This window comes from Gopherus evgoodei, unplaced genomic scaffold, assembly GCF_007399415.2.
Source record: "Gopherus evgoodei ecotype Sinaloan lineage unplaced genomic scaffold, rGopEvg1_v1.p scaffold_34_arrow_ctg1, whole genome shotgun sequence".
Classification (NCBI taxonomy): domain Eukaryota; kingdom Metazoa; phylum Chordata; order Testudines; family Testudinidae; genus Gopherus; species Gopherus evgoodei.
Genome location: NW_022060016.1, coordinates 208882 through 224061, shown reverse-complemented (window position 1 = coordinate 224061; position 15180 = coordinate 208882). Strand labels below are relative to the sequence as shown.

The 15180-nt window shown below is 47.5% G+C and overlaps 1 protein-coding gene across 6 annotated transcripts in view; it reads left to right on the top strand.

Moving 5' to 3' along the window:
* The window catches only part of BICRA (BRD4 interacting chromatin remodeling complex associated protein), a 128287-nt gene extending 118225 nt beyond the window's left edge, over window positions 1–10062 (top strand). For all 6 annotated transcript variants that reach the window (XM_030544380.1, XM_030544384.1, XM_030544383.1 and 3 more), the window contains one exon: window positions 751–10062. In XM_030544380.1, the coding sequence (XP_030400240.1) occupies window positions 751–1943 (1193 nt within the window). In that variant the 3' untranslated portion in view covers window positions 1944–10062. The remainder of the gene's footprint in view (window positions 1–750) is intronic.
* The last annotated feature ends 5118 nt before the right edge of the window (window positions 10063–15180 follow it).

Sequence of the window (15180 nt, the reverse complement as noted above, 5' to 3'; positions counted from 1 at the left end):
TAATATATATTTGCTTGGCTCAACTTGAAAAAGCTGGAAAGAGCCTTGGAACAAGGAGAAGATCTGTGCAGCCTAGAGAAGAAAGAGCAACTAGGCAGTGGCATCTGTAACATGAACAACCAAATTACCAGGGCTCTGAAATGGTTCCTGCTGGGCACTCATGATCAAAGGAACACAGGTGGCTTTTTGAATGATTGTGTTCCTCTCCTTGTGTGTTCAGTGAAAGCACATGGGGAAGGCTGAGCCAGTAAGAGACTAAACCATATAGGAGGCAGAAGGAAAGAAAATTAGCTAAGAGAAAGAGAAGAAGGGCTGAGAAACAGAAGAAGCAGCTAGCAGGGGGGGCAGGAATTACAGAACAGAAAATAAATCCCAACTGGAACAGGGTAAGTGTTTTGATTTGTAAAACTTATTTTATTTAATTTTGTTGACAAAAGAGATGCCAAAATGCTCCTTTCTCCTGAAGGAGAGAGTGTCTAGTGATTGAAAAAAGGGAATATGAGTCCGGACTCCAGGGTTTCTAATCCCAGCTCTGGTGGTGATTTGCTGTGAAATAGAGATAAAACTTCCCTCATGGACTAGGATTTTTTTGGATGAGTTAGTTAATTAGGGTAATTGTTCGATGCTAGGGAAAGTAAAAAAAAAAAATTATTAGTTTTAGGGTTGACACGCACTTATTGTTACCATTCTGCTGGGTGTCTTCTCCATGTGCTGCTTTGGCTGGACTGTGACATTGTGTTTTTGTTGCAGATGAGTATGTTTCATCATCATCTCGCTCACAGAGCCTCACTTCCTCTCTGGCTCTATCCTCTGTATCCAGCATCACCCCAGCTTCTGAGAATCTAAAGGTGCCTCCAGTGCAGACAGCCACCCAGATCCACCCCACCAAATTGGTTATCAAGCACAGCGGAGGCTCCCCTTCTGTCACATGGGCAAAAGCTTCGCCTTCTTTGGATGGAGATGAGGATGCCCTACCCTCGAGGAGCAAGCCCCCAATCAAAACTTATGAGGCACGGAGCCGGATTGGGCTTAAGCTGAAGATCAAGCAGGAGGCTGGTCTCAGGAAGGTGGTGCACAACACTGCCTTGGACCCAGTTCACCAGCCGCCTCCAGTGTGCACAGTCATCAAAACAGGTGACCAGCACTCTTCAGCTGCCACCACCACCACCGCCGGGCAAATGAACGGGACTATTGACCACATAACCTCAGCACCTGTGGAGAAAAAACCCATTGTGACCTACTGCAGGCTTCCGCTTCGTAAGACTTACAGAGAAAACGTGGATGCTTTTATAGCAGATAAAGCCACTGATGCCTATCCGAAGGGAGGCATCCCAAAGGTCGATACGATCCCCAGCACCCTTGTGATCAAGCAGGAGGACGGCTCCAAAGGCGTGATCACTTCTCTCAAAACCCATGAAACCCCAACTGTGGTGGTGGCAGAGAAGAGCAAGCCAGAGGAGAGCTCCAAGCTCCTGTTTTTCAACAGGAGCGATGCCCGTTCTCTGGTGATGCAAGACAGCCCTGCCCCTCCGAAGACCGATGACTCTACCAGTGGCCTTATGAAGGAACTTGCAGAAGTAGAGGATGAGTTTTATCATGGAATGATAAAAACAGAGCCCCCTGACCACAGCTCTGGCTCAGAGCTCACCTGGGAGGTTCCCTTGCCTCCAGCCAAGCGCAGGAAGTCGGAGTCCTTTGATGTGGATAATGCCAGCTTCTCCAGTGACAGCCCCCAGGACGACTCCCTTAATGAACACCTACAGAGTGCCATTGACAGCATTCTCAACCTGCAGCAACCTCAGACGGGGGGTCAGAATATCCGGACACCCTCCTCCTCGTACAACTCCTCTTCCTCCCCTTTCTCTTCACCTGTCCATCGTACAGACACTTACCTTGCCCCTAATCACAATGGCGGCCTTGGAGCAAGGACGTTGAACAGATAACAGAAAACCAAACTGAGCAGAAACTGAATAGAAAGCAAGGACCGAAAAAGAAGCTCTTGCTGGTTAAAACGGTTGAGCACCATGGGTGTCAGTGGTGCCGCCTACCCAGAGACCCGATGGCTCGGGCCTGGCATCAGCAGGAGTGGGGGAAGAGGGTGTCCTAATGATGCTTCATCCAAGTGTTTATATGATGGGTTTTGGATGTTGTAAAGTACAAGCTGAGGCTGGATTTACAATACACTCGTCTCATCAAATACACCCTATAACGGCAAGTGAGAAGCAAATAGGCGGGTGGGAGGGGATTGATGGGGCCCATAGGTAGTGCTGGCTGTGTAATTTAGATTCTGTAACAAATTGCTAATTTGAATATCTGATTGATCAGTTTCCCTGCCCCATCTTAAACTTTGAACAGATTGCAAGTCAAGCCAGTGTGAGGCAAAAGGGGATTCTGCAGGAATTGCCACAGAGGCAAAATTTATTGTTCATTTTTAAGTTATTTCAGGAATCAAGCATGGGCTTGTGGAACCTCTTGTTGGTCAACAAAGGGCAAAAAAATAGTCAAGAAAGGAAAGCAAACACTAATAATTAAAAAGAAAGAAAGTTTCCAACTAAATCTATGTTTTACTCCTACAACTTGAAGAGAAACAATTCCCTTGGGAGTAGCTGTAGTTAGGACTAGCAGGAGCAGCACAGGGGAGATGGGGGAAGAGAGGAATATCATGCAATCATTTACGCTGAGCGGGGTGGTTACATAGCTTTTTGTTGTACTCCATGGCAACCTGATATTTTGGTAGCAACCGGGCAAAGTGTATTCAAGCTGTGTTAGGAGCGAAGCTGGTCTGGCATTTCCCTGCAGCATTCCAAGGCAGGGGGTGTGCTGATAAGAGAACAGGCTGGGGCCAAGGCATCGTGTTGCAATGTTCTGCTTGGAGCTAGGCAAAGGCAGAAAGCAAAAATGCCAAATGAATGTTTACATGTTTTACATTTCTGCTTTGCATCATTTGTTGTTGTTTAAATGTTTTCTTATACTCAGTTACCTTCATCTTATTGCTTTCCCATCAGGGTCGCCTGTTTCCTTATTAAAGCCATAGGGAGGGGGAGGGGGGTTATAACATGTACTCTTGAGACCCTGTGTCATGACCATCAGCCTCCTGACTAAGGAGGACTGGATAGGGCTCCCTTAGGGACCTATCAATGCCTCTCCCTAATCAGTTAGAGGAAGAGACTGTTGAATGCCACAAGGTACTCCTGCCTTTCCACTTCAGCAGCACTGCTAGCCCCAGGCAGTCTGGGATGTGAGAGTATTAGACTGAGTGACAAACCCAAATCATCCTCTTCATAGCAGTGCTGGACACTTCTACCATGCCACCAGCCCACTTGTCCCCTGGTGTGTTTGGTTTTGATCAGTTCCTGATTTTCCTTTTCCTCTAGTTCTTCCCATTCTGTCTGTCTCTTTCCACATCCTGCAGGCACTGGAACTCAGAGGCATACAGGGAGGTTTAGAAGCCCTATTAAATTTATATGAGCAGGTGGATGCTGTGACAGATCAAATACCAGGCCTTTTGCTGACAAATTTCTAGTGGCTTTGTCAGGGTTTGAGTTCTAACACCTGCCTTGTGCTAAGGATTCCAGCCACAGTCTCTTTCAAAACATCTTATAACATTGATTTCAATGCACGAGGGCTCTGTCTTTCCAGTTCAGTCTTCCTGTTCTCTGATGCGAGCTTATCGCCCTACTCATGGTCACTCTCACGTGGATAATGGTTGAGAACACTGTGATACAGAAAATGCCAGGAAATGTGAGCTGGGCAAGATCACATTTATTTCACTACAAGTAACAGACATAAACCCTTCCAGAAATGTACATTGACTAATGCCAGAAACCCTGAGGAGGATCTATTTATTCCCACTCATGCCTTAGTATTTCTTTACCCAAATGTGTGGTGACAGTGGAAATACCTGGTTTCTTTTCACTGTTCCCCCACATGGGTGTGTATGTAACCATGACTTAATTGTATGCATGTATGCTGAATGTATGTAGACGTTGTAACCTGTATGTGTGGCATTCATCCCATTAGAGCTTTTTCACTGATTCTACCTCCATTTTTTATTGGTGGTAGTAAGAGTTAAGGCTTTGCGTCAGTGCCATCAAGTATTTGTGATGTGCCATTAGTCCTGTTTCCTTCAACAACTTATTGATGTCATTCATTACCACACGACAGGAGTGGTATGTACCATACAAACAGATTGCAATATCAGCACACCACCTGCTTGGAGTCTCTTGTGTTAGCAGGCCCATGCTGCTTTAGATGGGATCCCACAGTTCAAACCAGGATGGGAGAATTGGATTTGTGAGGAAATGTATCTCCTCTTGCTGGCCTGGAGTGGACGTGTGTAAAGGGGTGTCACTCTGCAAAAGAACATCTCCTTTTCTATCAATAGGCAAGACGAGAGATAATGATCAAAGGGAGATGCCTGGTTAAAGTAATTTGCACTCCACTCCCAGTGCTCTTAGTTGCCCAAAGTGGGGATTAAGAAGTGGTGAAATATCAGGAGGGTAACAATAAATTAACAGGAAGTTAAAATAAATGCACAATAAAAATCAGCTGGGTGAGAATCTCAGGCTCCTCTAAAATACATTGCTCACAACTGGGTTGATAACACTTAAAACTGCAGAGTGTTGTGTTACAGCCACTGAGGGATTCCCCGTCTCAAATGAAAGCAGCATCTTTTAGTATTTTTGATCCTTCACAGTATTTCTTTCTTCAGTTTCTCCTATGCAGTGAGTTCTATAAATTAATGGGTTTCAATCCTCCTCATATTTATCTCACCGATTGTATTTTTTTAAAACAGATTCCTCCTTTTGGCATTCAGTGCTGAAATTCCCTTTAGAGAACATCTTCAGAGCATGGCATTCAGAGAAAAGCAGGTGGCCGCTACTCACTTGTCTGGGCAGCTTACTGAAAAATTGTAACTATGGAGGTAGCACAGAAGTGGCACTTCTCTGTGTCCCGTGCTCTTACATATACACACACCTCCCACCATATGGCTTGACAGATACCTGCAAAACGAAGAGCAGTTCATGAGATAATGTAGAATTTCCTGCATATATATGAGAGAGATCTCACAGAGTGAAAAATCAGACTGCAGAGATTGTGACATTAACACAGATGTACATTATTCTGATATCAGTCTCTCTCCTGTTACCAGACCTATGGAATTTGCAAAAGTGTCCCTGAGGGAGGGTGGGAAAGGAAGGCAAACATCTCTTTGTGAGCCTGGAGCCAAGGACCTGCATGTTAGCATTACCATCCTTTTGGATGATGAAGTAGAGAGTTGGTGAACAGAAAAGGGAGAAAATTGTCAGTGTTATCAGTTAGAGGCATTTGAATTTCGAAGTTTTCTGCTTCTTTTTTTCTCCTTTCTTAAACTGATATACAGTTTTACCATCCCCAGCCCACACCCCTAATGAATGTCCTGAATTGCAGCTGCTATCAGACTCCTGTGGAAGGAAGCCTGTTAGCATTGTGTGCTGATTAACTGTAAGGGGCCACCACCTCCTTTATTCCATGGAAGTTTAGTGTTTTCTTTTCACAGCAGTCCCCACAAGAAGATTTGAACCTTAAAAGGCACAACCACCAACACCAGTCCCTCCACATTTCAGTCTGTCATATATTCAGTATAGCCCAATGAATTCCTTCCAAATTGTGGTCCCATTGAAATCAATGGTAAAACGCCCACTGGAAGAAGGACTGGCCTCCTAGAAAGTTTGCTGACTCTGGAGGAATTAGAACTGTGAGTCTGCAAGTGCGCATGTGTCTCTAGTACTGGGGTTGGGGAGATATTTTATGAGCGTAAAGGCTGCTTCCACAAATGTAGGGGCGGGAATTAAGATTATAGTGGGCCCAGATTCCCCCAAATCTTTAGGCTCACACCTACATAACAGTCCTCCACCAGCCATCAATGTGCACAGCTTGTGCCACATGAGTCAGAGCAGCTCGGCACCCAGTCAGTGCCTGTCCTGGATCATGGTATAATATGTAATCTGAGGAGCCAAGTGAGGGAGTGTCACAGTCTGGGGTTCCTTGCTGCAAACAATCCTCTCACACTCCTGGGTAGGCTGGCCACCATGTGCTTTATTTACAGTGTACTGTAGAAGTGTTTGGTTCCCGCCACATAAGCTTTTCTCCAAGTCTATCTACTACCAAGGCCCAGGACAGGAGGGAGAGAGAAATCTCACCACTCTGAAATCCTGAGCTCCTTTGCTCTGCCTTCCAGCCTTCCATCCTAGCTCGCTCTCTCTCTCTGAACCATCATCAACAGACAGCTGAATCCCCTTGTTGATTGGCTAATCACCTGGTACTTGATCCGTTTGATTTATGCAGGGACAGTACCAAGTGCAGAGTGGTGAGTCAGGGTCAGGATATTCCCACTCTATCACAGGAGACCCCTGCGTTGTATGCGCTGGCACTAGTCACCTGTTGTGAATCTCATTGACGTGCTGCATCAATGGGTTCCTTCAGGCTGCAAGTTCTGGATCTTTAGCCCTGTCTATTCTGGCATTACAAGGTTACTCAGGTTTTTGACGTGGCAGGGCAGCCAGGGTGCATGGGTCCATGCTTTGTTAAACCTGTATTGTTAAGGAAAAAAGTTAATGTTTTAAAAGTTTCTGTTGTAGGTTCCTGAGTGGGCTGGAGCAGATTTACTGTTTGACACTATCAACATTGGCCAAAGACATGGTTAAACCCCTTTTTGGCCACTATTGAAATTGGTTGCAGTGTGACTCTTAACGGTTGACAGAAATTCCCCTAACCTTTTTTCTGTTGTCTCTTTTTTATTATCATAAATTTATTTTTAAAAGTAGGTCTAAATCCTTTTTCACACATGCAATACCCTCTTACATATTTTAGAGGCTCCAGTTCGTCTCCTAAATGTATACTTTAAGAGACAAACTGTTTGGCCTCATTCTGGGAGTTACCTAATAAGTAGCTGCTTCATATATTTCCAAATCCATGTTATTTTTCCTGCTTTCTGCATGTGAAAAACACATGGTCAGGCTGCAGATGAAACACAGACTACCCCCTTGGCTAATGTCCCAGTGTTTTACCAACAGAACAAGTTAGGCCCAGCAAGTTGTGCTGGAGCTTAGCTGCTTGAGCTCTTGATAGGAAGCCAGATGAACTGCTTTCAGCCACTAACCAAACTTTTTTTTTTTTTTTTTTGCTGCTTCCCTTTCTTTCCAAGAAGAAATCATAAATCTCATTTCCAGGGCCTGGGAATTAGCCATAACTGCATTCAAATTCCTACATATTCTCATATGCTCATTACAAATAGACTTCAAACTCAGTCTTTGAGGATATGTGAATGTTTGTAAATCATCAAGGTATCTTTTCCTTTCTGGACCAATTTTTGGTGGTTAACATTGTCCTAAAATCTGCAAACTCCATTGAAAATCCAACAGCCTACTCTTGCATTATAGCTCAAGAGACTCAACTAGAAATATAGGGAGTCAGCAACTTTTCTTCTTCTCCCTCTGGGATCAGATTTTCAAGATGGCTCAGTACTCAACAGCTCAAATTTAGGCATATAAATGAAATCACTTGGTTTTCAAAAATACTCAACCCCCAGCAGGTCCCACTGTTCTGGATGGTGAGGACATGAAAATCTGGACCCTATTACTTTCCTCTCTTCCTGTCCTCATGTCTTACTGAAAAGCGGCCTTAAAAGTATTCATATGCCCCTCATTACTCCACACCAAGAAATATAAAAAGGGGAAAGTAGTTAATTTGGAACTCCAGAGGCAGCTATTGCAATTCTGTGGATGAAAGCAAGTATTTTCCAAGAATGAGTTTGCTTTAAAAAGCAGTGGGGAAGAGGAGTTATTGTTGCAGGAGGACTGGTGGCTTTAAGCAGTAAGTAATTGGATCCTTTATGTGAACACAAACCTCCTTAAGAAATGGGTGCAGGTCACTTTTGAGGAGTTTTGAATGTACCAGAATTCCCTGTATTGTTCCTTGTTTTCAATTCTTATAGCTAGTGTTAATTTTTCACAATCATTCTTGCCTTTGCCACCTTACTCCCAACTCACTACATGCTCATGCACACAGTGTAGATCAAAAATACTCAAGACATTTTATAAACCAGCATATTTCAGTGTGTGCATTTAACGCTCGTAGCTGTGAACGCACTTGACAAGTAGAATAGAAAAGCTTATGCAATCAGGTCCTTCCAGCTATGCAAGTACAGAATTGACACATGTGTTCTAGTCCACTGGGAGATGAATAGCTGGGAATGGAACACATGCAGGCTTTCTTTTTACCACCTGGCCTTAGTGTCACTTGCACACCTTTTATTAGCTAACCACTTTTTACCTGTGACAGAAACAACGAAGTCCAACATTAGTGTTTGTTACCATCCTATTCACTTCCAACTCCTTTATGCACATAATTGAATGTCCCCATGTCCCCTGAGGTGGTGTCCTTGTTGGAAAATGGCAATATAGGAAAAGACATCGCCATTCTTTACACCCTCAAACGATAATGAAATGACTGCTGGAGAAAGTAGAAAGTTTTGGACAGTGACTGCTCACCCAAACTATTCTTCAACATCAATTTCTTCTTCTTTAACCCTTTATGTGTCTTGTGAAGTAGAGAAAAGTTTGTGTCTTAAGGAAAATCTGCAGTTTAGTTAAGACAATTTTTTAGGGGGCATAATTTAACCAAAAATGAAAAATAAAAAATTACGGTCTACTTTTTTTCTTTGACAAGAGTATTTTAACATTAGACCATCCACCACTGATGTAGGTTTTTTGGATAGTTATGTATCAGGTCTGTACCTCTGTGCCCACAAGTTTTTCTAATACTATTTTATTTAAAAGAAAAAAATTAGCAGTGTTGCTTTTCCATTCACTTCATGCTGTGTAGCAGTTCACAAAACTGCCTGATAAATTTTGCCTTTGTACCAGGTGTATTTTAATTCCTCCATTTGAGAAGCCTTCTCAAACAAACTTTCTAAGGTTTGTTGCTTGGGAACTGCCTTTGATACATTCTGAAGCACTGGTTCTACTTAACAAGGGAGGTCTCCTCTTTTATCACAGTAGCCTGGGCTTATTAGAAGACAAGCAAATCGAAGCTGACTGATTTTTTTTTTTTTTAATTATTGTTACTGAGATTTTATTTTTGCATTTGAACACTGCTCTGTGGCACAGAGCAGGAAGATAAGAAATCCAAGGAGAGAACCCCCTTTTGGATTGGCTTGCAAACACTAGAGGTCAAAGCTCTCAGTGGCCCCTCTTAACCCTTCATTATCTGTGATGAGAAGATTGGTTAGGTAGCAATAAGAAATGACAATTCCCAGGCTAAAATATTTGGCGTTTTCTTTTTTATATATGCATATATATAAAAAACTGTGTATGAAATTGTTTGGTTTTTGTTTAGTCTCTACTTTTTTCTTTAATCTAAAAGAAAGAGTGGCTTGGGATCATTAGAGCATTCTTTTTTTCCTTTTTCTGCAAGATGGATAACTTTCAAATCAGAGACTCCCCTTTGTTCAAAAGGCTGATATGCATTGGCTTCCTCACTGTTTCAGGGAAGTATACTCGAAAACATTTTTACAACTTCCCAGTATTTTGAAATGAACTTGAAGTGACCATACCTTTTTCTTTTCGCAGTGGGGAGTGGGGTTCTTTTCACCCCTTTTCTGCACATTTTAATTTCCATAGTTTTGCAGGGGGACAGCTAACGAGTTTTTACTCTCAGCTGCCCCTATCCACCTCAGCTTGTCTCTGGTGTAGAAAACATGCAAAAAAATAATTATGGCAAAAAGTAAATCTCTCATCCCTGACTGTTCATTTCCTCCCCTCCCCCCACCTATAGAAATAAAGTAACAGCAACACTTGCAAAAAAGGAGAGGGAAAATTCCCCACCCCTTAACCAAGTAAAACAACCCCCTTTTCTTTCTTGCCCCGCTGGTACCAGTGAACGCTATCACAGTTCGAAACAAAATATAGTACTATAAAATAATTTTGTACTGTATTTATTGTGTATAACAATTTTTTTAAAGAATTATGTACATTTAGTACTTCTGTGTAAATTAAATTGCTCTTCTTTTTAAATACTGTATATGAATTGTTTGGTGTTTCTTTCCAAAGACCTTTAGAATGCAGTTTTGAAATATGCAAATGAGCTCTTGACTTTAGCAGGCTCATTTATTATTATTTGCATTACGGTAGCCCTTATTTGTAATGCTTTTGTTTGGCAAGACAGTGATGTTTACAGTGGTTTGCCAAAGGGAAAAGCAAATTAGACCTTGTCTATATCTTATGTGTGTGTCTAGGAACCTGATCACAACCCAGCTGGTTACAAACATGACCCAAAGTTTCTGTCTGAGGAAATACGGTTAAGGGATAGTCTGCCTCACAGTTTGGAACCATGACCCTTGCAAGCATATTCTTGGTTTCCCTCTGCCACCACCCCACCCGACCCACCCCCCGCACTGTTTTCACTGGGACAAAGTGGCTTCACGTGGGCATATGAGTGTGCCTGCATAAGTCTTGTTGTGTAATGAGGGTCCATCTTTGTAACCAGGTTGGGAAACTGAATTATAAATTAGCTCCTGGACATTGTGAGAAATCCAAATATCGCTGTCTTGTAGTGCTCACAGTGTGTTACAAATCTGGCTCCTGCGGAAGCAAGAATGAAACTTGTCACTTGATGGGGCTTATGTCTCCACCTTGTGTGGTCATCTTACACCAGTGCAAAGTGAGTGTGAAACGACTGCACCAGATGCCAAGGCAATGGAGAATCAAGCCGGATCATTTCTAACCCTAGTACTTGTTAGATAGGGTCTTGGTCTTGGAAAGTTGTGAACAGAAAATAATTGATACATTAATAACTATTTTAAGGTCTGCAGGCTTGGGCTTGAAGGCCGGGGTTCAAAAGAGCTTCAGGTTAGGCTCTCAACTCCAAATAGATTTTCATGGGATTTGGACTCCACTAGAAGCTCCCAGCTTAAATGTCTTTTGAGGTCCTGTTGGCTTTGGTTTTCCCACCCTGCCCCATCCTAGGGTATGGAGATGTCCCATTGTACAATGGTTGTAGCTTATTGCTTTGTTACATCTTGGCATGGCTGGACATGATTTGCTGGCCTCTGCTGCACCTACCTGCATTTCCAGCAGGGTTCAAAAGTCATTGCCGTCTCATGGCTGTTCAGTAAACTGTGGAATAAGGGTGTGCTTTTTGTCTCTGCAGCTGCTGTCAGATTTGGCACCTAGAGCTGGTGGAAACTTCCATCAAATGGCTTTTTGATCCCACAAGTTTGGAGGGCGGGGGTGTTTTCACCACATTTTCAGGTTTTAATCTGGAAAAATATGTTTGGGTTTTTTTCAACATAACCCTGAAATACTTAAGTCAAAACCAAAATTGATTTAGTTGAAATTTTTAGCAGGGGGGAAAACACATTTTCCCACCCAGCTCTATTGGGATTTTCAATGGTTAGCCAAACCCTCAAAGGTGTGCAGCACTTACGAGGCAAGGTCCATGACTTAGGCTCTTTGAGTAAATCTCCACTGCATTTTAAAACCGGCAGCAGCAAGTCTCGGAGTCCAGGTCTACAGGCTCAGGCTTGCACTGGGCACCAAAACAGCCCTGTAGGCATTTGGCTCGGTGTGGAGCTTGGGCCCTGATCTCCCCAACCTGCCCCAGGCATCAGAGCCCGGGCTGCAGCCCAAGCCTGAACGTCTACACCAGGGGTCAGCAACCTTTCAGAAGTGCTGTGCCGAGTCTGCATTTATTCACTCTAATTTAAGGTTCTTCTTCGAGTGATTGCTCATATCCATTCCAGTTAGGTGTACGCGCCGCGCGTGCACATTCGTCGGAAAACTTTTACCCTAGCAACTCAGTGGGCCGGCAGGTCGCCCCCTAGAGTGGCGCCACCATGGCGCTCCATATATACTCCTGCCGGCCCACCCGCTCCTCAGTTCCTTCTTACCGCCCGTGTCGGTCGTTGGAACAGTGGAGCGCGGCTTAGCTGACCTCCACTTCCCTAGCTACTCGTTTTCTCGTATATAATTATGCAGTTATAACACTTTTATATATATATATTTGTATAGTTATACGTGTTTCCTTTGCTAACATGGTTAGTTTAGTTAGCGGGGTTCAGGAAGTAGCCCCTTCCATGAGCCCAGTGCCGGAGCCATGCATGGCTCATCGGGTTTTAAGAGGGGCCCGGCTTGCCAGAAGCCGCGGCCGAAGAGAGATCTACATGACTCCTGTTTGAAGTGCCTCAGGGAATCACACTTGACAGATAAGTGCCCCATTTGCAAGGCTTTTAAGCCGAGAACACAAAGGTGCGGGACTTTCACTTACCCCTCCACCTTGGGCGCGGAGCGATGTTCAAGCGGCGGGCAGAAGCGCCTCCTCGGCACCGGACCCCGCCGGTACCGCCAAGGCCTTTCGGCACCGACCGATCGCCGGCACCGATGTCGACTCGGCACCGCTCCCTTCTTCCGAGGTCGAGAGAATCTACGATTCCTGCTGGTGCCTGGCGGCTCCCCGGCACGCGCCGCGGTTGAGCCCCCTGCTCCCGCTACTTCCGTGCCACCTGCATCGCAGCCAGAGAGCTCGCCTAAGTTGCGTATCCGGCACCGTCACCTGCAGAGGCACCGATGACTTCGGCTCCGTCGATTCCAGTCCCCCAGGACCATGGAATCCGGTGCCTGGCAGCTCCCCGGCTCGTGCCGTGGTAGAGCTTACTGCTCCTGCTGCTTCTGTGCCAGCTGCACCACAGCTAGACAGCTCGTCTAAGATGGCTCGCCCGGCACCGACGACGTCGGCACCGTCGATCCCGGTCCCACGAGGGCCGTAGAATCCGGTGCCTGACGGCTCCCCGGCACGCGCCGTGGTTGAGCTACTGCTCCTGCTGCTTCCGTGCCAGCGGCACCGCAGCCAGAGAGCTCGTCTAAGTCGGATCGCCCGGCGCCGACACCTGCTACGGCACCGATGACGTCGGCACCGTCGATCCCGGTCCCACAAGGGCCGTAGAATCCGGTGCCTGACGGCTCCCCGGCACGCGCCGTGGTTGAGCGTATTGCTCCTGCTGCTTCCGTGCCAGCGGCACCGCAGCCAGAGAGCTCGTCTAAGTCGGATCGCCCGGCGCCGACACCTGCTACGGCACCGATGACGTCGTCACCGTCGATCCCGGTCCCACAAGGGCCATAGAATCCGGTGCCTGACGGCTCCCCGGCACGCGCCGTGGTTGAGCGTATTGCTCCTGCTGCTTCCGTGCCAGCGGCACCGCAGCCAGAGAGCTCGTCTAAGTCGGATCGCCCGGCGCCGACACCTGTTACGGCACCGATGACGTCGTCACCGTCGATCCCGGTCCCACAAGGGCTGTAGAATCCGGTGCCTGACGGCTCCCCGGCACGCGCCGTTGTTGAGCGTATTGCTCCTGCTGCTTCCGTGCCAGCGGCACCGCAGCCAGAGGGCTCGTCTATGTCGGATCGCCCGGCACCGACACCTGCTGCGGCACCGATGACGTCGGCACCGTCGATCCCCGGTCCCGCAAGGGCCGTAGGATCCGGTGCCTGGCGGCTCCCCGGCACGCGCCGTGGTCGAGCTAAGGCTCCGGCTGCTTCCGTGCCAACGGCACCGCAGCCAGAGGGCTAGTCTAAATCGGAGCGCCCGGCACCGACACCTGCTGCGGCACCGATGACGTCGGCACCGTCGATCCCGGTCCCGTAAGGGCCGTAGAATCCGGTGCCTGATGGCTCCCCGGCACGCGCCGTGGTTGAGCTCCTGCTCCGGCTGCTTCCATGCCAACCGAAGCCTCTGAGGCACCGACAACATCGGCACCGTCGATTCCAGTCCCACAAGGGCTATCGAATCCGGTGCCCGACGGCTCCCCAGCACGCGCCGTGGTTGAGCGTATTACTCCCGCTGCTTCAGTGCTGACGGCACCGCAGCCAGACAGCTTATCTAACTCGGTTCGCCCGGCACCGACACCTACCGAAGCTCTGACGACCTCGGTACCGTGGATCCCGGCCCCACGAGGGCCGTCGAATCCGGTGCCTGACAGCTCCCCAGTACGCACTGTGGTTGAGCCTGCTGTTCCCTGCACGCCGGAGATGTTACCAACGGCGAGGGCTCTCAGTGCCATGACAGAGTCAGTGCTGCCTGACCCGGGCACCGCCGGTACGGGTAATACAGTCTCTTCAAGGGACTGTCCCCTGTCAGTATAGCAAAGCGGCACCGTTCATGATCACGGTCCCGCAGACACTCCAAGTCCTGTCGGCACGCCGGACACCACTGGCAGTCCCGGTGCTGTTTTCCTCGGTACTGGTCACACTCGCTGCACCGGTCGGTATCCCGTTCGCCGACCCGCTATCGGCACCGTTCCGACATCTGGCACCGGGGCAGGTACCTTGACTCCTGTAGCTCTTCTCCGAGCCTCGAGATCTCGGTCGACCTCCCGACACCGTTCTGGTTGCGGGTCTGGATCTCGTTCCAGGTACCGATACGCCTCCCGATGCCGGTCCCCGGTGCCGAGTTGGGCAAGGTCCGAGTGAGTCAGAGACTCGGCCCGTGCCTTCTTTTAGTACCTCCATGGCCGTCCGGACGCGCATCCGTGTCATCCCATATGCGCAGATTTTATGCTCAGGACCACGATCCTGATATGATGGCCAGCGGGCGCCAGCCCCGGCGCAGAAAGAGCCTTGGCGAATGCAAGGTGTACTCTGCAGGGGCCCTGCAGCTCTGGGTAGCAAAGCAACAAGCCTTGCTTAGCTGTGATAATTATAGCACCTGGGTGAAGGAGTTTCTCCCTCAAACCTCCCACCTGGAGTTCGCTGCCGTCTTGGGGGACGGGGGAAAGAATTTACCCCTTGTTGGTAAAGGCATCTTCGCGGCAGAGACAGCCCCAGACTGCGAAGCCTGCTGGACAATAGGGTCCTAATGCGTCTTAGCATGTATACGCCAGCGACCAAACGTAGGCCTTTATGGCCCCAGCCGCCATACTCTGTGCCTAGCCAGAGACAGAACTCTGGAAAACGGCAAGGCCAAGGTGGTCGCAGACAAACGTCAGGCCCCCTAAAAAGCCAAAGTCAAGGTCCCTCGCAATTACCACTGGGACCAAAGACGGACCTTCCAAGGTTCGCCGGAGGGCGGCGTACCAGTCGCAGGACGGGATCCCGATCCCGCTTTCTCCTGGCATGGCCCCAGTTACTTTTAGATCGCTGGGCCCTG